At 36.1% G+C, this 22,918-nt stretch overlaps 3 protein-coding genes across 3 annotated transcripts; 2 read left to right on the top strand and 1 right to left on the bottom strand.

Annotated features, from left to right (window-relative positions):
* The first annotated feature begins 290 nt into the window (after window positions 1-290).
* Window positions 291-8,170, top strand: LOC122043206 (probable beta-1,3-galactosyltransferase 14). Its single transcript, XM_042603718.1, has 7 exons — window positions 291-741; window positions 998-1,150; window positions 1,230-1,312; window positions 1,392-1,491; window positions 2,261-2,374; window positions 7,034-7,176; window positions 7,896-8,170. Exons 1-7 carry the CDS (start codon window positions 395-397, stop codon window positions 7,976-7,978), a joined length of 1,023 nt encoding a protein of 340 aa, XP_042459652.1. The 5' UTR covers window positions 291-394; the 3' UTR covers window positions 7,979-8,170.
* A 607-nt stretch (window positions 8,171-8,777) lies between these two features.
* LOC122043204 lies at window positions 8,778-9,489 on the top strand. Its single transcript, XM_042603717.1, has one exon. It carries the CDS (start codon window positions 8,831-8,833, stop codon window positions 9,314-9,316), a length of 486 nt encoding a protein of 161 aa, XP_042459651.1. The 5' UTR covers window positions 8,778-8,830; the 3' UTR covers window positions 9,317-9,489.
* Window positions 9,490-11,123: 1,634 nt separating this feature from the next.
* LOC122044245 (pentatricopeptide repeat-containing protein At5g16860-like) lies at window positions 11,124-14,774 on the bottom strand. The gene is made up of 2 exons (XM_042604766.1): window positions 14,648-14,774; window positions 11,124-12,550 (listed from the first exon to the last, which is right to left on the bottom strand). Exons 1-2 carry the CDS (start codon window positions 14,772-14,774, stop codon window positions 11,124-11,126), a joined length of 1,554 nt encoding a protein of 517 aa, XP_042460700.1.
* Window positions 14,775-22,918: the final 8,144 nt, after the last annotated feature.

The following is a 22,918-nucleotide window of genomic DNA, read 5'->3' as shown; positions in this document are numbered from 1 at the left end:
ATATTAGTATTAATAAAAAAATAATAGTCAAAGAAGAAGACTTAATAGATTATGTTGATAAATTTTTTAATAATATTAATGAGCTATTATTCAAAATATACAAGATCCAATACAATGTAAAAATATAAATATAAATTTAATAGATTTAATAAGTTGAAAAAGATGTAATTAGATAAATTAATATTTCTTTTCTAAATAATGAAAATTATAGAATTCATTACATTTAAAAACTATCAAAGGAAAAAATATGATAGAAAAAGGTTAATATATTTAAAAGAATCGACGACACCGTTTTCGATGGATGTTATAGTAAACACGAGAGCACGCTTCGCTCTTCCTCCTCGATCCACAAAACAGATGAAGTTTTGCCGAGGGTTATGACTCCGATTCAGCGATGCCGATGTCGCCCAAGGTCTTCCACTCACGCCCGACCTCCCGTTTCCGCCGCCTCTCCCCCTCCGTCTTCTCCCTCGCTTGCCTAATCTTCGGCATCACCGGAGTCCTCTTCGGCGTATTCTCCGTCACGAGACCCTCCGGAGAGTGCCCCGATGCGAAGCCTAGGTCGGTCTCCGTCGTGTGGGATCGCAGCGGCGCCGGTGGCGGAGGTTTAAACGACGTCGGAGCGTCGAAGCGGCACAAGGTGATGGCTTTCGTTGGGATCCAGACCGGGTTTGGATCCGTCGGCCGGAGGAAAGCCATCAGGCAGACGTGGTTGTCCTCCGATCGTCAAGGTCTTCTCCGGTTCGTCTTTAATCTCGTTGTATCGGCTTGGATTTGTTCGCTCCCTTACTCTTCGTTTGTCTCATTCTCTTCTCCATTGTCTATTATCCCTGTGCTGTTGAGATCCGAGTTGCCATTGCCTGTTCTGTGATTTTTGTACCACTAAGTTTCGGCTTTGATAGTATCTTGTAATCTCTAGTTGGATGGATTTGGTAATTAACCGGATCGTTGCCCTAGTTCTGAGTCTGAGTCTGAGTCTGAGTAATGCATGCTGCAGTTTGGAAGAAGCGTCTGGCTTGGCTTTCAGATTTGTTATAGGAAAGACCGAAGATAAATCAAAAATGGCAGCCCTTCAAAAGGAGGTGAATGTGTACGATGATTTCATGCTTATAGATATTGAAGAAGAGTACAGCAATCTTCCACATAAAACGTATGAAGCGCTACTACATAAGTGTTTTGGAGTGTTCTTCTGTTGGTTTGTCCAAACTCTCATCTAATTTTTGTTGTAGATTAGCTTTCTTCAAAACTGCATTTGCACTTTATGATTCTGATTTCTATGTGAAAGCCGATGATGACATATATTTGAGGCCAGGTAACATGTCTTTGAGAAATTGTCATTTCTTTCTTCAGAACTGCTTTAGTTTAATTATATTGTTCATTGCATTGTTCAGATCGTCTTTCTTTGCTTTTGGCAAAAGAACGACCGCATACTCGAACGTATCTTGGATGCATGAAGAACGGTCCTGTGGTAACTGACCCTAACATGAAATGGTTAGTATTTTCTGTAAATTTAATGATAACATACAGATGTGCTGCATGATCATGAGAAAAAATTTATGACCAAAGAAAGTAATTTACGTCTTTATTTGTGAAATTTGAGGGTTTATTTAACTGTTTTTTGGGAATCAAGTGTATTAAGTTGCATATTATATTATCTGTATGGACAAAGATTTTACTATGTTTCTAAGATAAAAACCCCTAGGATGCTTGTATGCATAAATGGAATGCTTTATTTCCTCTACGATTCCATCCTTATTTTAAGATGAACAATTTAAGATGAAATGATCTATTTAAAGGGATGTTTCATTCCACTCAATCCATTCCCAACTTTAAGAGGCGAAAACAACATTCGTATTCTATCAAATATCATACATTGCAAAGTTAAGATAAATAAAATAATAAGTTAATTGAACAAGACGGCAGGGCAAGTCTTGAAATGAATATAAATAATTCATGGATCTGAAAACAAACTGAAGATATATAGGTTAAAATTATCTTTTCCTTCCCTTTAGCTTTTTCTGCCAATGGAAACAGAGAGAAAGCATCACTGGATAAATCTTTTAGCTACCTTATTTCCTTTGTAACCTTCATGCTGTGTAGTTATCTCTTTTCAGGTTGATTTTAATTGTCTAGTGCATCATTAATGTTTGTTTGTTGATGTCTTATTTAAGTTGCGCTTTGCAATACATTATACACATCTCCATTCAACTGCCAAAAATACATTAGAGTTAATACTTGCATGCATTTGCAATTGACGTAGGTACGAGCCACTGTCACACCTGTTTGGTGAGATTTACTTTCTTCATGCTTATGGCCCAATATATGCGCTTTCAGCTGATGTAGTTTCAAGCTTGGTTGCTTTGAGAAACGACAGGCAAGTTGCAGGACTTGATACTGAATTTTTTCACCAACCATTATAATCTTTTTTCAACTGTAATTCCTACTTTCAGGTAACTTGATTGACTTCATTACGAGGCCCAATATATGATTACTTTTATTGGCTTATTTTCATATCCTATTTCAATGACTTCACTTAATATCAAGATTCTAAAATTTGTTAGGCACTAGTCGGGCGCTAGTTCAGTGTCTAGCGCCTAGGCCGCCTAAGCGGGGGCTAGACGCCGCTAGGTGGATTCTATGGTATCAACATAAATTATATAATAAATCATATACTATAATTCTAACACAATAACATTAAATTTAAAATGAGTTCAAAATTACACAAGTAATAAAATATTACATATTTATTCTACTTTCTTCTCTATAATTTCATCGGACACAAACTCAATATCATTATTGTGATCCTCCTTTTATTCTTTGGATGCAAAATCATTCTCGTGAAGTTTTCTCACTCTAGAGCTTCTTCGTGTTGTAGATTTTCATAAGCTCCACTTGTCTCATCAACCGTTTGCCATGTGAATCCAGAACCTAGTTCAACTTCATCATCTTTCCCACCATTCACAATCCAACCTTGTGCATTTGAAGCAGCTTTTGTGAAGGACATCGACATTCCTTTCTTTTTTTCTTTTTTGTTTGTTCAACAATCTAGCATTAAATTAGATAAATACTAAATTGTTCAACCTGTTGACATTCAACCTATTTCTTTTTTTTTTTTTTTGTATGAATCTTAAAAAAAAAAAGAGAAAGTAAATATTATAGTTAGTAATATAAATATAAACTTTAAAAATTAATACTTTACTTTATTTAAAGACTTAAAGTTTAAAGCTTACTCCTTCAAATGCACTCCAATTTCTACAACCCGAAGAAAGTATCCTCAATGTCACTCTTAACAAGTTGGGTGTGTGAGCACCGTATGTACTCCACCATGCACATGGATAAAATTTATTATTATTATTTTTACATATTTTTGCTGTCAATATTTTCCAAATAACCCAGTCTTGTCTTTATATTTTGCAAATTCCTTATTAATAATTGTATCTTGTAGATCTAACTCATTGGCATGCAAAAATTTCATGCATTCAAAAATCTCCGTCGCGGCCTAAAGATCAATAGAACTATCTTTATAGTAAAAATAGGGATTCAATAAAAAGGCAGTGATATGTAATGATGTATCAAGCAAGGTTTAAAATTTCGACCCGTGTCGAGGTTTCAGTTCTGGACCGGAACGATACGGTTTCGGTATCGTATCGTGTCGTGCCGTTCAGTATTTTCTAAATATAAAATATATTAGTTAAAAAATAAAATATTTAACATAACTATTTAAAAAATAAACAATATAAAAACTAATCTTAAAAAAAAAGAAAAGATATGAAAATAGATAAATAAATAAAAATTTTATTATAATTTTTAAATTAAAATAAATGAAATATAAAATTAATTAGATAATTTTATTAGGGTTTAATAAAGCCTTTTTGATTATCTCCATCATAGTTAGGAGTTGATTAAAATAATTAACCTAAATTTAATTAAAAAAATTTGAAATCTGACACCTCTCGCGAGCTCACGCGACTTCGGCGCTGCCGTAGGGTTGCACGACCCCTCAATCATGGCCGCGGGGATCGCGTGACTCCTCTGGCACGACTGCGGTGGTCCCTTTGCAGCGGCTGCAAGGTCGCACGATACCTTCGCGGAGGCAACGGAAGGGTTACTATTGTTGTGGGGTCAAGCAACCCCCTCCGGTGCGACCATAGGGTCGCGCAACATGTCACAGCTATTGCAGGTCTGGTGCCGAGGTCGTGCCGGTGTCGGTCGCCGAGCGGAACGAGATGTTTCGCCCGTTTCGACCGTCTCGGCACGACACTTTAAACCATGGTATCAAGTCTATTCTTCATTTTTGACTCAATAATCACTATGATAGGTTGATAATTTGATTCCACATTATTCAGGGTCATCTTGATATCTTCTTTAACTTGAAGAAGCTCCCCATATAGAAACCCCATCGATGACTTTCAATTTCTATCTACCAATCGAAGAACTCTTACCAAAGGAGCAAATATTTTCAAACAAAGTGTCACACCATTCCAAAAACTCATGCTCATCATAATAGAGTAAGCCAATTTCCCTTTGTTTGTTTTTGACCATTTACATTTCTCCCATATATCACTTGTAAACATGACTCTTAAACTAGATATTTTTTTTTCAATCAAACTTTGCAATGTGATGAAATTTGATGCAAACCTGGTAACTCATGGTTAGACTATGTCTCTCTTCTTCGCGAAACTTCTCATCAATGGCAAAGTCTTTTGGTGAGCATAAATGAAAATGGTAAAAGACTTGGATTGCTCATTAACCTTTTTTATCATGGAAGCTTGTTAATACTTTCAAGCATGAGATTAATAGTGTGAGTTGTACATGTATTGTCTGTTACAATCTGAACAATATTCTAAACTCCTACTTGTTCAACACACTTGTCAACATACTCAAAAATAAGTTCAGCTGTATGTGTCTCATTTGAAGACTTCTTAGACTCTAAAACTGTAGTACCCTCCTTGCAATTAATACAAATTTAAGATGCTTCTTCTTTTCTATCACTCCATACATTTGTCATGATCGAGCACTCATTCTTTGGCCATTCTTTTTCATGTTGTTTTGTTCTTTCAACTTCGGCTTTCAACAATGTGTCCCTAAGTTGATATTGAGTTGGAGACTTGAATCCTGGTCCAAATTGGCCTACTACCTCTATTAGTTGCTTGAAGCTATCATTATCAACAACATTGAATGAGATTTCATTTTCATAAACCCATTTCCTAACATATTGTTGAGTTCTCTTTTTGAAAAAAGCCTCATTTATATTTTTATGGCGAAACACTTTATTCCCACTTGAACCTACATTTTTTGGAGCAATGACCAATGCATATCTATCCATGGAGCTAAGTGGAAATTTTTTTTCAATTCCATCTTTCCCTTTAATTTCAGGACATTCTTCTTCGTCTAGAGAAATAGTCACCACTGCTTTACAACTTTATTTTTCCATTATTTTGTTCTTCTTTCAATTCCTCCCTTCTAAATTAACCTGTTTGCACTTATTTTTATCTTCTTGAGATGCTTTTCGATAACCAAATACATTTTCAGGTACATTTCCTATGTGCTCTTTGATCCTATACACTCTTCCAATATTATTTTTTTTACACAGCTTGTTTTTAATTTTGTCGAGATTCTTAGGTCAAACAACATTCCAAACTCCCCTTCGATGTCATTTGATTTTTTGCTAAGAATCCCGGATTCGAGTTGAGTGACAGGTGATATTGAAGATGGATTACTTGCCATTGTAATAACCTGAAAAGTGATTTAAAAATAAATTTAGGAACTTTGAACCATTAACAATTTGAGAAAAAAATTATATATAAAATACTTAAGATATAATTATATATAAAATATATAATTATATGGCACAAAATAGCATTATTAAGTCTAAGAATATAGTTTTTATATATCTTAATCTAATTAATAAAATTTATTATAATATTTTTTAAAAAATAAATTTTAAATAAATTTTTTATATATTTAAATCTGATTTATATAAATTATTTTTTTTAATTTTAAATATATTTTTTTATATATTTATTGGAATAATTTAATTAGATTTTATGAAAACCTATTGGAACTATTTAAGTTGGAAATTGTTTGAATTAATTAAATAAAAAAATTTTATCTACAGTACCATGGGGGGCTCATGACATGACGCCATCAGTCGCTGTGGGCGCATCGCGAGAGGAGTCCAGCGGAGCCAGAAGCGTCAGGACGCGTCCGGTGATGTCCCGCGAAGCTTCCGATGGTGTCGGAAGCATCACAAGATGACGCCAGGCGCATCCTACAACGATTCCAGTGGTTGCGGATGCATTCTGCGATGCTTCCGGTGGCTGCGTCCTGTGCACTTCCAGCGGCTGCGGACGCCTCTCGTGACGCGTCCGGTGCCGCCGGAGACGTCCCGTGATGTCAGAAAACTGCTTCCTAAAAAAATTAACATAAGAAATAAACTTACCAGTTACTAGAATGATCAAAGAGGTGAATCTACGAAGCAGACCTTCTGCGGCGGTGAGAAGACAAAGAGGCTGACCGATTAAAGATGATTTAGGGCTTCAATTGGTAGGACAAACTTTGTTTTTTATCATGCTTTTAAATCTAAAAGCCCAAAAAGTCACTGCCTTGCAACGTACAACAACACCTAGCAGCGCCCAACGCCGCCTAGGCTGGCCGCCTTCCACCTTTCCGGTGTGGCTGGCGGCGTGCTAGGCAGCCGCTTAGGCCGAAATTTAGAACATTGCTGAATATACAACGGAGACATTTTATTGGTGTTGCTCACATGGGTTTCACAGAATCTTCCTGCTAAATTATTTCTGAGTTTGAAATATGCTTACCTGGAGCACCAATAATCCGATATCCATTAATATAACCTGTTTTCTGTTTAGCACATCATTTCTGTGCTGTAAAATAGCTTTTTGGTTGTACTTCACTGTTTCTGTTGAATTATTGGTCATGACAACTCCTTTATTTACTTCATATGTTGCATTGCGGGTGTACAACTTGATGCATATAGTCTTCTTTAATCATTGGTAACCATGTACATTCCCAGTTTCCGAATATTCAGCAATGAGGATGTCACAATAGGTTCCTGGATGCTTGCAATGAATGTCAATCATGAGAACAACCATGCTCTCTGTGCTAGCGACTGCTCATCATCATCAATTGCTGTTTGGGATATTCCAAGATGCTCAGGTTTGCTTATCGTTGAGTAATGTCGATCTTTCTTTCTGATTTAAGTGATGCAATATTTGAACTGCACAAATCTTTGATTACATGGCTAGTAAGTCAACAATAGTCTTTCAACAATCTTTTAATTCAATCATTAATTTTTTATCAATACCAACTCTATAAAGTATAAAACCAATGGAAGCATCTCAGTTTAGACAAAATTGAAGCATTTCCATTTCCCTTATTCAATGTGTGACGCCCCTATAACAATTTTCAAGTATTATTTATCGCCTAGAATTGCCCTCCTGTGAGATTTAATATTGACTCTAGAATACAGATAGCTTTTTTTTTTTTTTTTGCATTTTCTTACTAAGCATAGAGTTAGACTGGTCATGTCTTAGTTCAGTGCTATAATTCATCAAGTGAGGATAAAATTTATGTAAAGGCTCCCCTTCGCTGAAGATCAGATGAAGAAGGCTTTCATATATATGTGCAATATTAATTTCAGAACTGTTTAGTTTCACATTTTGAACTTTTGCACTTGCCATAATTTAAGTATGTTGCCATGCAAAACTGAATTGTTAATGGTATGTCTTACGAAGGTTAGCTCACAGCTGGTAGTTAAACTGACGCGATACAATATGATAGCACTTTCTTATAAGTAGTAGTTAGTTTCATACAAAGGATAAGCTGAGAAATTAATATTGCATAACATCATACGTGTTCTTATCGAGTGATTTCAGGGCTGTGCAATCCAGAAGTGAAGATGCTGGAGCTTCACAAAAAGGAGATCTGTTCAGGAGCTTCAACATTCTCAGATGAATGAGAAAAAGCTCAGAAACTTGGAAATTAGTAGTAGAAGAAAAAAAACGACTTAGGAGCAGAACAAAGTGGCACATCTTATTAGGAGAAAATGGTGACATCGAGACAACTACAGAATGTAGATTGAGATTATTCTTGAATAATATTACTCATTTTTATTCTTCTATTTCTCTTAATATTTGAACCCACTTCATCAGGATCTGATGTATAATATAATCTTGTCTGGGTTTCTATATATTGATTAACTAATGAATAACGATGATGATAATGATATAATAATGATGATGGGTGCGTGAGAAAACATAAATCACTCGTCTACAACAATAGTAGTCATTATTTAACCATCTTCGTCAATCACGTTTTTTATATCTTACCAAATATTCAGAAAATTTTTTATGCAAAACTAACAAGTAACAATAAAGATACCAAGTACATCATTTTTTTTTCTTTTTATTTATATAGAAAGCATCAATCAATTATCAAAGTGGACGAAACATATTCCTAACAGAGTGCGAAATTAATGCGCATTTATTTCTCCAACTAATTACAGGCAGTTAATTATTTAATGAAATAAAGGAAAACCAAAATGATGAACGCCCACAAAACGCGATAAATGACACGAGGACAGAGTTTTTTTTTAAGTTGCATTTTACTGCGCCGTTACGTTACGCAGTGTGTAACGGGACCCTTCTCCATATTCCCGATACCACATCTACCGCTTTAAATGCATAGGGGTGTTTTAGTAAATTCGAAGTCCTCCTCGACTTTTAAAAATCGAACCCAATTCCTGCCGACCCACTCCACCGCCATCCTTTAGCCCTTTTCCCCCAAATTTCGGCGGCCGCTTGCTCCGACGATGTCTTCTCAGTCGATGATCGACACCCACCGCGAGGGCGCCGAGGTCTTTCACGGCGCCGAGATCTGCAAGAAGCAGTCGATGAGTCTGCTCGAGGAGCTCCACCTCCCGCGCGGCCTCCTCCCGCTCGCCTCCATGGAGGAGGTGGGCTACAACCGCGCCACCGGCTTCGTGTGGTTGCGACAGGCGAAGCCCACCACGCACGTGTTCAAGGCGATCGGTAGGACGGTGTCGTACGCGGCGGAGGTGACGGCGTTCGTGGAGGAACGCCGGATGAAGCGGATGACCGGCGTCAAGAGCCGCGAGTTCCTCATCTGGGTCTCCCTCTCCGACATGTACATCGACAACCCGGAGTCGAAGCGGATCACTTTCAAGACCTCCGCCGGCCTCGGGCGGTCCTTTCCTGCGTCCGCGTTCGAGGAGCCTGAGGACGAAGCAGCGGAGAAGGAGGCCGAGGCGAAAAAAGGCAACGACGAAAGTAAGTGAGAAGGTCAGGCTCCGGCTCGCCTCCATCGGCGGCGGCCAACGGAAGTCAAAAATTGTAGCTTGGCGACAAAATAAATGTTTTATGGCTATGTATTCTTCTAAGTGTGAGGAGAGAGGAGTATGCTATCCCCTTTCTCTATGATATATAATAATGCATATATTTTTTATCTCAACACTTTGTAGATTTGGTTGAAATTTTGTTTATTTATTTTTTATTTTTTGCAAAATAAAATCTAGAAATTAAAAAGATAAATAAATTAAATAAATTATGCATTTAAAACTAGGACCCCTACTGACTGTTCATTAATCACAACTTGCACTTGGATTTTTAATTTATCTATCATGAAGACATTGTGGGGATGGGGGTTGAGGGACATTAATATGTAGGTTTGAGTGGACGAAAATCATCTGAAAGTCTCTGTTGGGTTTATTATTAAGGGACCATTTTTAATCCTCTGATGAGAAATTTCTTATAATAAAATGAGATTCAATAATTCTGTATGGGCACATCTCCTTAAAAAAAAAATTTTGTCCCTTAATTATTTGATGGTTGATATCAATATTTGTAGCCATCAGATGACGACCTAGACCCTTTCTTAATTTTCTAAACATTAAAAGATTGAGTCTAATTTTGATAAATTAATAAATAATTTTTTTAATATACGATTGACTTAAAAAATATTAGACTTCGTTATAAATTTATTTTGATAATTGATGGAAATTTTTTATTGGATCATCAATTGGAGTAAACTACATAATTAAAAAATTTAAAAAAATTGTAAGAGAAATATTGAGTTATATTAATATTAAAAAGGACACTGACAGTCCTAGTGCAACCTATTCGAGTAAACATTTATCATCCCTAATTGCCTTGATTCTGACCCTTAACCGATCAATCTCTTTCCCTCGGGGTTAGGCTGTAAATCAATTGATGATGTGAACAAGTTTGTTGGTTTGATTTGAATTTATTTATATTCATTCAATAAATACAAATTTAATTAAATTTAATATACATAAATTTAAATTTAAATATATATTTATTCAGTTTGTTAATATTCATAAATAATATTTATCAATAAAATTCTTATAAAAATACTAAATAAATTTATATTATCAAATACAATAACAAATCAAACAAATATAAAATATAAAAATTTCAAATAATTAAGCACGCTTGAATTTAAAGTTTGATAGCATCTAAATTAAAAAAAACAAATTTGAACTGACTCAATAATCTTATCAAATAATTGTGGCAAAAAAGACGAATACACTCGCCCCAGCATCCCCGTCAATCCGTCCCAGGACCAACACGGAGGAGGTAAATCACGGGCGGCTACTAGTCTTTGGAATAATGACTAGCACATAAAAGAAGTATTTATCTCGATTTTGTCGAGATTCGAACCCCAGACCTCATTGTGGCAACACCTCATGCGCTAGCCACTAGACCCATCCGAGGGGACAGATAACCTTATCAAACAAGCTCGAATACTAGATAGCTTAATTAGGTTTGGCTAGTTTAGAGCCCGGGCTGGGCTTTAGTCATAAATATGCAACGAGGGCAATGCATGCTTGTGCTTGTGATGTTTGCATAGAATGTATACATGTCCTATGTGATACACAAGGCCAAATAAATACATGTTAATCCTTTCAAAATTATAACATAAAAATAGCTGCAAGCTTCCTAATTGACAATGGTACTTGCTAAATTAACTTTTGAAAAGCCAAAAATATGCAAATTAGAATACCACATTCAGCAGCTTAATAGAATGGAAAGTAGGATACCTCTGAATCCAATTGAATTGAAATATTACCCCGTTTCTATCTCCAAAAGCTTTCTTGAAGCAATTTCAGCACACCCCACATCTCCATGAATCCTGGCAACATCCAAATAAACCTCCCAAATGCCTCTGTCATCTTTCAAGTTCATATGCTCTATCACCACATATGCTTGCTCCAGCTTTCCACTCTTTGCTAGTAAGCCCCTGATACAAGCATAATGTTCTTCCCTTGGTCTAATTCCATATTCCGCAACCATAGAATTGAAACACTTCAACCCTTCGCGCAAAAACCCAGATGAGCTACAAGCCGAGAGGATCGCGGTAAATGCAACAGAGTCTAGTAGAACACCAGCTGCTCTCATGTCATTGAAAAGCTGAAGTGAACTGTGCCCCTCGCCTTGTCTTCCATAGGCAGATATCATCGCGGTGTATAACACTACATTTTTAACAGACATTTGATCAAACAATTGCCGGCACAAATGGGTGGGAGCCCCGCAAAGACTGTACATGTCGATCAAGCAGCTGAGTAGGTGATCATCCATTTCAATCTTCTTCTTTAGTGCACGGCCATGAATTTGAGTCCCGAGCTTAAGTAATCCCAACTTTGAGGCAGCCCTAATGGCACAAGTTATGGTCTTTTCTTTTGGTTCTATCCCTGAATCCATCATTTCCTGGTACACTATCAATGCACCGTGAGCATCATCCACTTTAAGCAGACCAGTCATCAATGCGGTCATTGCTGCAACGTTGTTCTTGACCGCTGCATTAGCAATTCGGCTTGCGTAGTCCATTCTCCCGATCTTCGAATACATGTTCACAAGAGAAGTCACTGTGGCTTTGCGCAGCCTACCAAATTTCCTCACCAAATGGGCGTGAACCTCATACCCGTGCTGGGGCTGACCATACCGTGCCACCGCCGACGAGATTGTAAGCAACGCGACTTCATCCGGGGAGATTCCTTGTTCCATCATCGCCCTAAAATGGCCCAACGCCATCTCGAACTGCCCCCTGTTGCAACAATCGGTGATTCTGAGCGTCCAGCTGACGACGTCCTTGTGAGGCATCCTATCGAACAGCTGGCGTGCGGCTTCAGGCGCCCCGCATCGGAAATAGGCCGCCAGCAGGGCCGCGGGGATGGGGGCGTGGGACTCAAGTTTGAGGTGGAGGATGTCGTTGTGGAGGAGCCTCAGGGATCTGAGATCGGAGCAGGCGTCGATAAGGCGGCGAAGACCCCAGAGTCGTTCTTCAGATTCGCCGAGCTGGCTGCGGGGAGACGAGGTAAGTGGGCGAAGCGTTGTAGTCCTTATATAGGCATTCTGGAGGGATTTTCCGTGGCGGGATGGCGGAGAAATACGAAGGGCGGCGGCGGCGAGGGAGTGCCGGCGACATCGGCGAAGGGGAAGGGAATGGGATTGGGCGGTGTGTTGGGGTAGATGGAGCATAAGGTTAATTTTACCTGTAATTTTTAGTAATTTATTAAATAAGATTAAAGCGCTCTAGCTAGGAAACCAAAGTATCGAGGCCCGTTCGGTTGGAAATTAAACTTTTATTATGGAATTAGTGGATAGAATAGGATGATATGATCATTCTGTATAAGAATGGGAGCTCATAATAAGATTATAATTCTTAATAAGAATGAAAATCCAGAGAGATAGAATATGATCTAGCTACGTTGAGCCGCATGATGACTCGATGTTATCTCCAGCTGAAAAAGACAGTCTGAGAGATATAAGAAAAAGAGACAAGAAGATTCTCTTTCTCATTTGTCGAGCTTTAGATGAGGATTGATACGATGCATGAGCATGGGGTCGGAAATCAAGCTGGGGGGGGGGGGGGGGGGGGGGGGGGGGGGGTCAAAGGTCAAGCCCAAGTGGCGGTCCGAAGTCAAGCTCACGTGGTGGTCAGCAGTCAGGCCTATGTAATAGTCAAAAGTCCACTTGCGTGGCGGTCAAAAGTCCGGCCAATGTGGCGGTCAAAGGTTCGGATTACAAGATGGCTTAGGGCGGACATAAGCGACATTCAGGGGTCGAGCCTACAGGGTAAGAGTTCGGACGGACCAGGCTCGCAGAACAGGATATGCGGATCAGGATATACAGATCGGGACATACGGATCATGACGTATAGATTGGGGTATGCGAATCAGAACATACGGATAAAGGAATACAGGGGCGTGGCGGTCAAAAGTCCGGCCTATGTGACGGTCAAATGTTCGGATTACAGGACGGCCTAGGCCGAACATAAGTGGCATTCAGGGGTCGAGCCTACAGGGTAAGTAAGAGTTCGGACAGACTAGCCTCGCAGAATAGGATATGCGGATCAAGACGTATAAATCGGGAAATACGGATCAGGACGTATAGATTAATGTATGCGAATTGGAACGTACGGATAAAGGAATACAGGGTAGGACTCACAGGTTGGAAAATACAGGTCGAGGCGTACAGGTCGGGATATATGGACCAAGATGTACAAGTAGAGATAGGCGGCTTCAAGCTCAAGGGATAGGAGGCGCGGATCAGGACGTATAGGTCGGGATATGCAGATCAGGGCGTACAGGTCGGGAAATACTGGTCAGGATATGGATGCACAGGTTGGGAAATGCAAGTCGAGGCGTACAGGTCGGGATATATGGACTAGGATGTACAGGTAGAGATAGGCGACTTCAAGCTCACGGGACAGGAGGCGCAGATCAGGACGTACAAGTCGGGATATGTAGATCAGGACGTACAAGTTGGGAAATATTGGTCAGGATATGGACGCACAGGTCGGGAAATACAGGTCGAGGCGTACAGGTCGGGATATATGGACTAGGATGTATAGGTAGAGATAGGCGGCTTCAAGCTCACGGGACATGAGAAACAGATCAGGACGTACAGGTTGGGATATGCAGATCAGGACATACATGTCGGGAAATACTAGTCAGGATATACGGAATCAGGTTAAGACATACAGATCGGAATAAGCGGACACAAACTAAGGCATACAGGTTAGAACAAACGGACACAAACTAAGACACACAGGTCAGGATATGCGGACCAGAATACACACTTCAGGATAGACGGACTAAGGTAAAGTATGCAGAGCAGGACTCACAAAATAGGCGGAGACTAACTAAGACAGGACAGGGCAAGATGCATAGATCTGGATCTATGAAACGACAAATACAGGTTAGCTATAGGTCTGAGATCTTAGATCATGGCTCGCAGGTGTGAGGACCCAGCTTCGGTCCGACAAACCTGGACGGACAGACACTATACGACAATTAAGTCAGGGAATCGTAACAACCTATTAGAGAATAATCAATGTCAGGGAATATACTAACGGTCTAGAGCCCGCGGCACCTCGATCCCTCTGCCGACCTATAGAAAGATGTCATGTGTCACTCACCGCCAGACAACTCCTGACACCCGACATTCCCTGACACTTGCCAGAATCCAGAAGTACCCACTGTTATATAAGGAGGGAGGTTTTCTCATACGCAGATACGCTCACTCGTCTTTACACTTTTCATCCTTTACTTTTCGTTCTTTTCGTTGTATTTTTAGGGAAAAAATACCTGACTTGAGCGTTGGAGGGCCTGACCCGGGGGCTTTTCCCTGGTTTTTTGTCTCTAACGACCTGGGTGCTTGTCTGAGTGTGTGCAGAGCCTTTGCCTGATCATCCCCATCATCACCCCTCGTCATCCACCCATGGGAGCCTTTCCTGCAGGTGTCAGATCGACCAAGCGTCTCCGCGACCTTTCGTCAACCTCGAGGACAGCGCAACCCGCCTCTGTCCGACTCAGCTTCTGGACGGGATCAAGGATGGTTTTGAGAAAATCTCAAGTGCTATTTTGGCCAAGCAAGCATGCGAAAAATTCCAAATCTCGTATCAAGGAGAAGAAAAGTTGAAAAATGTACGCCTTCAGACATTAAGAAGTCAATTTTGATGCTCTTCGTATGAAGGAAGGCGAGTTGTTATCTCATTATTTTTCTAGAGTCTCTATCATTTCCAATCAACTAAAGATAAATAGTGAGAAACTAGAATAAGTAACTATCATTGAGAAAATTCTTTTATCACTGAATTCAAGATTTGATAGTATTACAATTATCATCGAAAAGACCAAGGATCTACAAGCCATGACAATAGAACAACTCTTGGGTTCATTACAAGCCCATGAAGAAAAGAAGAAAAATTAATTCAAAGATTACTTAACAACTTCTTAAGAATTCTCTTCGGCCAACAAAGAAGGATGAAAACTTCTCTAACAATATAAGTCAACGTGGAAGGGATCATGAATATGGATGAGGCCGTGCTAGTGAACAAGGATAAATTTCTAACAACAACAATAAAAGAGAAGAAAAATCAACAAGAGAACGTAGAAGAGGGCATATAAATTCGAGGTACAATAAATCTCAAGTTAAATACTACAAATATGACAAATTTAGGAATTATACTAAAGAATGTAGATCGCCCAAGAATAAAGTATATAAAAGAGTAAATTATATGGAAGAAAGGAAAGAAGAATATGACACCTACTGTTAGCATATAAAGATAATGAAAAAGACGAACATACAATGTGATATCTCGACACTAGTGCAAGCAATCAAATGTGTGGAAAAAAAGCATGTTCATAGAGCTTGATGATTCAGTTGGCGTTAATGTATCTTTCGAAGAGGAATCAAAAATTGATGTGAAAGGCAAAAGTAACATTCTCATCCATTCAAAAAATAGAAAATATGAATATATTTTGAATGTTTTCATTGTCCCAAATTGAAGAGCAACATTTTGAGCTTAGGATAACTTTTGAAAAAAGATATAATATTTATATAAAAGATAACATGTTCATCTTAAAAGATGATATTTGTTGCTTAATTGCTAAAGTGTCTATGTCAACAAATAGAATGTTCTTCCTTAATATTTAAAATGATATTATCATTTCAAAGCTTGTTATAAAGATACCACTTGGCTATGACATCTTTGATTTGGGCATCTCAATTTCGGAGGACTAGAATTACTTTTAAAGAAGGAGATGGTGAGAGAACTATCTTGCATCAAACATCCTGACTAATTATGTGAAGCATGTCTACTTAGGAAGCAGTTTAAAAAAAAATCCAAAGGAGTCTATTGGAGCAATCTAGGTGTCCTACGTTTTGATATTTGAGCAAAAATGTAAGTTAGGTTATTTGTTGTATTGGATATACGCTTGTGAGTGGACAGGATGCAAGTACAATAAAGCAAGTCTAAGTGGGATCTTGGCAAAGGTGAAAGTCTAAGTGGAGTCTTGGCGATGTAAGTCTAGGTATATAGTCTTGACAACGTAAGTTGAAGTGTGACTTGGCAAATTTGAAGTCTCGGAGTGAAGAGCTCTTGAAAATGGAAGACTCGACAACAAGGACAAAGCCAAAGCAAGCTCTTGAAAGCAAAGCATGAGGGATAGGGAAACATCTGAGGGATGCAAGGCTGATGGAGGAAGTTAGAAGGTAAGGTCAAGATTGTGCAGGCGAGGACGAGTGTTGAGAGATTGTATTTGGGGTAAAACCCTAGGTTTAAAATTTTCTAGTCGACTGGTGGTTGGACTGGGAGATCAAAGTGGACCAGTTGATTGGTGGTTGGACTGGGAGACCAAAATGGACCAGTCGACTAGTGGTTGGATTGGAAGTATTCTGTTCTCTCAATCAAAGTGGACTAGTTGACTGGTATCGGCATCAATCGACTGGTATCGAGCCGTTGGAGCTGTGACGGTTGAATTCCACAAAGGATTAGTCAACTGATGCTGAGACCAGTCAACTGGTGGTGTGACTAGTCGACTAGTAACGGCAGGAACAACAAGTTGTTCCTCTCGAGTTCTATTTAAGAGAGCTCAAGGTGAGTGGCTCAGGTTGAGAAAATTAGACTTGATTAAAGTCTATTAGAGTCTTCCAAACCCTCGTATGATCGGTATGCTTGTACTCAAGTGTTTATGGAGAGATTTCTCCACGACAAAGAGCTTGAGCTAGCCGAAAGTTTTTCAAGGAGGTATCCATCGATAGATCGGAATCGCCTACCTTATGGACAGTTGTGGAATAGGAGCTCTGAACCACGTAAACGAATATGCTAGCTGTTTGTTTGTATTTTTTTTATAGTCTTCTACTAGTTAGCTTTCGTATTTTTGTATTTCGTTGTCCATAAGAAAGTTAGGGGTACGATATTGATATAGATTTTGTTTTATATTGAAAATTTAGGTAGATATATGATTTATATGAAAAAATTGATATATCGTACTAAACCAGTCCTACTCTCGTGTGTCATTTAAATAGAAAATATCTATTACAGTTATAAAAAAAAATCCTTATTTCGGTAATGCAATTTAATATGTTTCTTTAATTTCATTTGAATTCGTAATTTAGTTATGTAAGCATACGGCTCTTTTTTTACATAATTACAATTTATCTAAGTAGAAAAATAAAATACGTAAGCTCTCAAATAGCGATGGTAAATGAGGAAAAAGATTACTTAAGAGACACGGACGACCGAAATACAACATCATTAAAATTTTCCTCAAATTTTAACTTATTAAACAGTTTTGTGTTTATGAATTGTATTATTTTACTCTTACTCACTTATTATTTTAATATTTATAAAAACAAATTCTTCTCTTAAGAAACAAATAATATTTGTGTTATTTTATTAATTTATTTTCTATTATTTCTTTTAAATTAAAACATTAATAACCACCTAAACGAGTATAATTTATTCCACCTCGATTTAAAATGAAGACATAGTTATAAAATCTCAATAGAAAAGAGTTCTTAAATTTCATGTGATCCACAAAGTGAGTCCTGGCATTGGTCATCTTGAATAGGGATGTAAATGAATTAAGTATTCGTGAATAAGTTTGATGTTTGGTTTGGTAAGAGCTTGTTTATATTCGTTCAATATACATAAGATTAATTAAACAAACAATTTTGAACAACTCGTTAAGTTAAACAAACATGCTTTAACACATATGTATTCAACTCGTTAACGTTCATGAACAATGTTCGTGAACAATATTTATGAATAATGTTCACGAACCATATTTATTAATAAAACTCTTTTTAATATGTTAAATAAATAATAAAATAAATAAATAAATAAATTTAAATTATCTACCTCAATAACCAGTTAAAGAATTAAAAGTTTCAAACAATCAAACAAACTTGAATTTAAAGCTGGATAACATCTAAATGAACTAAACTCAAGCCAAACTTGAATTGAGAGTTTGATAACATCTAAACGAACTAAGCTCGAACCAAGCTCAAGCCAAGTTTGAATTGAGAGCTTGATAACATCTAAATGAATTAAACTCAAGCCAAGTTTCAAATAAGCTCAAGTTCATAAAAAAGAAATCAAATCAAGTTTGAACACTCATTTTAAAAGCTTGGTTCATTTTAAGTTTGGATCGGTTCAGTTTGATTACTTTATCAAACAAACTTAAATACCTCAAACCTCAAATTGACTCGATTTATTTATAGCCCTAACCTTGAAGGCAAGAATGCCCACGACGGTTCAATCGAAAAGGTCGATGCATTGGTTGGAAAAATATGAATACAAGTATGATTTATAGGTTATTAGTCCCGTATTAAAAGAGTGACATAGTGGCTGATATCGAGTATAAAAGAGAGTGAATTAGAGTCCGGATTATATCAACCAGAATTCTGTAAATGTTATTGTCCGTAATGGATTACGATGAAGCTCACGTGAATCGATGAGAAATTGTCAAGAGTTTCTTGCAAAGCACGCATGCCTGCCATATGTATGTGTATGCTATCCGGGTTGGTATGTGGTGGAAATTGTCATAATGAGATTGTAAGGTCAATTTTTGAGGTAGTTGGAGAATAAATTTTCTATCCCTGTATTACATCCTATCTGTCATATGCCCGCTCCGATGTTACGATTTACTTCTCTCATGATGGTCTTGAGTTGGATACGGCAGGGGCGTTGGGGACGAGTGCTTAAGTCTATGTTCCGTTGACATTCACATATCTTATTGAATAGCGCTGAAGCCACTCTTTTAAAAGGAGGTGAAGTTTGTACCGAACAAATAGAGGGGAAAAAAACACAAAAACTTGAGTATTGCAGAAGCAGAAAAGCAAACAAGAAATAGAGCTTTCCACTTGAATTTTTTTTTCGTCATGTAAATTTAGGTATATATTCAGTTTATCATGTCAATCTGTACTAAATCATATGATATCATCATTTTATCTTAAAAAGTAGACATTTAAGTGTGACCTTCCGTACATGAATATATTTTAAGAAGACAATATCACTGTAGGACTCGATATCTTTATTCCTCAGATGATGCTCCTCATGCAACTTGGATTCAAGCTCCAGATTTATTCTACATCCGTCTCTGAGTCTTCGATATCTGCTTCATTTACTCGGCCCTCGAAACCGTCATTGACTTAGCAACTCAATGAATCGACAGCTTAACAATTTTCCTTTTCCATTCAAACTTGGTTAGTTTTAGACAAAGTTTACCATCAACCTATTTAGTTAGAACAACAGTTTAATCGCACGTTTGTGGATTTTTTCAAATTTTGCTCTTTTATCAAAATGGTAAGACGTAATGGTAATAATGGAAATAAACTCTAATTGATTTTAATAAATTAAAATTTATTATATTTGATACAAATCAAAATTAACATCAATAAAATAGGAAAAATTATATTTCTAAATTTATTATATTACTATATTTATAATTATTATGATTATATGCTTATTTAATTTTTTCATTATTATTCTAGACAATTAAGTATAAATAAGTCTATTAACTTTAGTAATAAGATTATCGAAAAATTTTATATTATTTTTCTCCTGTATCTATTAATTTCTACATGATATAATAACTTTTCTTTTTCTTTCATCAACAACTCATTTTTATCGACGGTAACAACTTCTACAACATTAATCATAGTAAGATAAAATTATTATTTGTTTGTTTTTCCTCTACCTATTGATTTCGACAGACATATGTACAGCTTAAGAAATCAATAATTCTGGTATAGTCTAAGAAACCAAGAATTCCAACTCTAACCTGTAATTGAAATTGGAATATTTTAGAAAATCGGAAGGAATTTCTGAATTGCTTCTATGAAATCTAAGTTATGAAAGAAATTGACTATAAACTAATTTATGTTCTTTTATACTATCAAAATTGATGAATTTTTAAATGGCATCCCACGTTTTGAAAATTGTCAAAAGGCGCATTCAATTTTAATGAATCCCCATATTGCCCTTCCTGCATGCACCATTATCAAAAAAAAAAAAAAAAAAAAAAAATCTCAAAAGCACATTCAAAAAGACTATCTTTAGGAAGGGTTATGAATCTGGATATCCGAACCGAATCCGGATACCATTAGGTTATAAATATGACGATAAATTACTCGCAAGTTTCCTTTCTCAGGCTAGGGTTAGTATATTAGTGAAGCGAGGGATTCTCAGGTCGGACGACTCATCGGGCGATTGTATTTTGCAAAGCGAAGGATCCTCGGGCGAGTGAAGGATGGAAAGCGAAGGATTGAGACTGGGTGAGCATGTCCCTCATGTTGTTCCCCCCAAATATGAGTTTTCATCTGTTTATCTCTTCTGCCATGAACTTTAGTATTTCATTTCATATTTGTTTTTCATTAAGAACTTATTTGGTGGTTTTCCATTCATTGTGTATTTTAGACTCATTGTTCATCAAATGCTAGGATCTGATAACTTTAGTTTATTAATGGTATTTTTTTTCCTTGCTTCACTTAAGCTACCCCTAATAATTCTTTTAAAACAAATCTTCTATTTCAAAACAAATATAATGTGCATGTTGTTTGATTTGCTGATGTTGAGATAGTTTCAAGGTAGAACCTACGCAATTATGTTCAAAAGTAGAAAAATATAAATGATTCTTGTAAAATTACTCTGATAAAATGAAATGGATAAAATACCTTTCATCTCACTGTCTTAGTTGATTTCACTTTCATTGTCAACTTCATGTTAATGACATTGATATGGTGGAATAAAGGAAAAGGAAGACAATGTTGACACCAAAGTTTAAAATTTCTAGCCGTGCCGAGGTTTCGATTCTGGATTGAAACGATACAGTTTCGGTACCGTATCGATCTATACCGATATAATTTCAGTATTTTTAAATAAAAAATATATTAATTATATATATTAAATTAATAGAATGAACAATTCTAATAAAATGATAGTTCCAAAGAGAAAATGCATTTAATCACTTTTTTTTTTAAAAAAGTAGACATTAGAGATACTACCTGAATGTCCAATCTATCATCACGTTTATCCTTGTTAGCTATCAAAGATAGGCAGTGAGCAAGCCTAGCAAGAGAAATGATGAGCTTGTTTTTCTCAACTAGGTATATTTAGTTGTTTCTGAGGATATCTATGTAATTATCTAGAATCTGAGAAATATAGAAACTTATATGAGGTCAATCCTGTAGAACAATCAGACAAAATCCTGACTTCAAATACAGAATTATAAACATTAATCTATAAAATAGATTTCAATAAATTAGAATTTATTATATTTGACACAAATCAAAATCGATATGAATAAAATAAGAAAAATTATATTTCCAAATATATTATATTACTATAATTATAATTATTATAACTGTATGTCTTATTTAATCTTTTTATTATTGTTCTAAATAATTTGTATAAATAAGTAATTTCGAAAACATTAATCGTAGTAAGATAAAATTAGTATTTGTTCGTTTTTCCTCCACCTATTGATTTCGACAGACGTATATATGTACAGCTTAAGAAATCAAGAATTCCAACTCTAACCTGTAATTGAAATTGGAATATTTTAGAAAATCGGAAGGAATTTCTGAATTGCTTTTATGAAATCTAAGTTCTGAAAGAAATCATTTCTCCTGCAATTGATTGTTGATTATAAACTAATTTATGTTCTTTGACGATCAATCACAATTATAAAATTGAAAAAGTCATAATCGTTGCTTAATAGGTATAGTGTAAATTTTGTGGCTTAATAGAATAATTGATTAAAAACTTTTATGAGGACAATCTGCAGAACAATCAGACAAAATCCTGACTTCAAATACAGAACTATAAACATTAATCTATAAAATAGATTTCAATAAATTAGAATTTATTATATTTGACACAAATCAAAATCGATATGAATAAAATAAGAAAAATTATATTTCCAAATATATTATATTACTATATTTATAATTATTATAATTGTATGTCTTATTTAATCTTTTTATTATTGTTCTAAATAATTTGTATAAATAAGTAATTTCGATAACATTAATCGTAGTAAGATAAAATTAGTATTTGTTCGTTTTTCCTTTACCTATTGATTTCGACAGACGTATATATGTACAGCTTAAGAAATCAAGAATTCCAACTCTAACCTGTAATTGAAATTGGAATATTTTAGAAAATCGGAAGGAATTTCTGAATTGCTTTTATGAAATCTAAGTTCTGAAAGAAATCATCATTTCTCCTGCAATTGATTGTCGATTATAAACTAATTTATGTTCTTTGACGATCAATCACAATTATAAAATTGAAAAAGTCATTATCGTTACTTAATAGGTATAGTGTAAATTTTGTGGCTTAATAGAATAATTGATTAAAAACTTTTATGAGGATAATCCTGCAGAACAATCAGACAAAATCCTGACTTCAAATACAGAACTATAAACATTAATCTATAAAATAGATTTCAATAAATTAGAATTTATTATATTTGACACAAATCAAAATCGATACGAATAAAATAAGAAAAATTATATTTCCAAATATATTATATTACTATATTTATAATTATTATAATTGTATATCTTAT

The sequence above is a fragment of the Zingiber officinale genome, chromosome 2A, assembly GCF_018446385.1.
Source record: "Zingiber officinale cultivar Zhangliang chromosome 2A, Zo_v1.1, whole genome shotgun sequence".
NCBI lineage: Eukaryota > Viridiplantae > Streptophyta > Magnoliopsida > Zingiberales > Zingiberaceae > Zingiber > Zingiber officinale.
Note: the sequence above shows the minus strand (reverse complement) of the source record. Positions and strands in the feature narration are given on the sequence as shown.

What these genes read in the sequence shown, in the direction of transcription:
- LOC122043206 (XM_042603718.1), top strand. Translation starts at nt 395, where the DNA reads ATGCCGATGTCGCCCAAGGTCTTCCACTCACGCCCGACCTCCCGTTTC. An exon ending in AGCAATCTTCCACATAAAAC is followed by an intron (nt 1,151 to 1,229) that starts GTATGAAGCGCT and finishes TTTTTGTTGTAG; the next exon opens with ATTAGCTTTCTTCAAAACTG. An exon ending in ACTGACCCTAACATGAAATG is followed by an intron (nt 1,492 to 2,260) that starts GTTAGTATTTTC and finishes CAATTGACGTAG; the next exon opens with GTACGAGCCACTGTCACACC.
- LOC122043204 (XM_042603717.1), top strand. Translation starts at nt 8,831, where the DNA reads ATGTCTTCTCAGTCGATGATCGACACCCACCGCGAGGGCGCCGAGGTC.
- LOC122044245 (XM_042604766.1), bottom strand. Translation starts at nt 14,774, where the DNA reads ATGACGAGGGGTGATGATGGGGATGATCAGGCAAAGGCTCTGCACACA. An exon ending in CCCTCCAACGCTCAAGTCAG is followed by an intron (nt 12,551 to 14,647) that starts GTATTTTTTCCC and finishes TAAAAATTACAG; the next exon opens with GTAAAATTAACCTTATGCTC.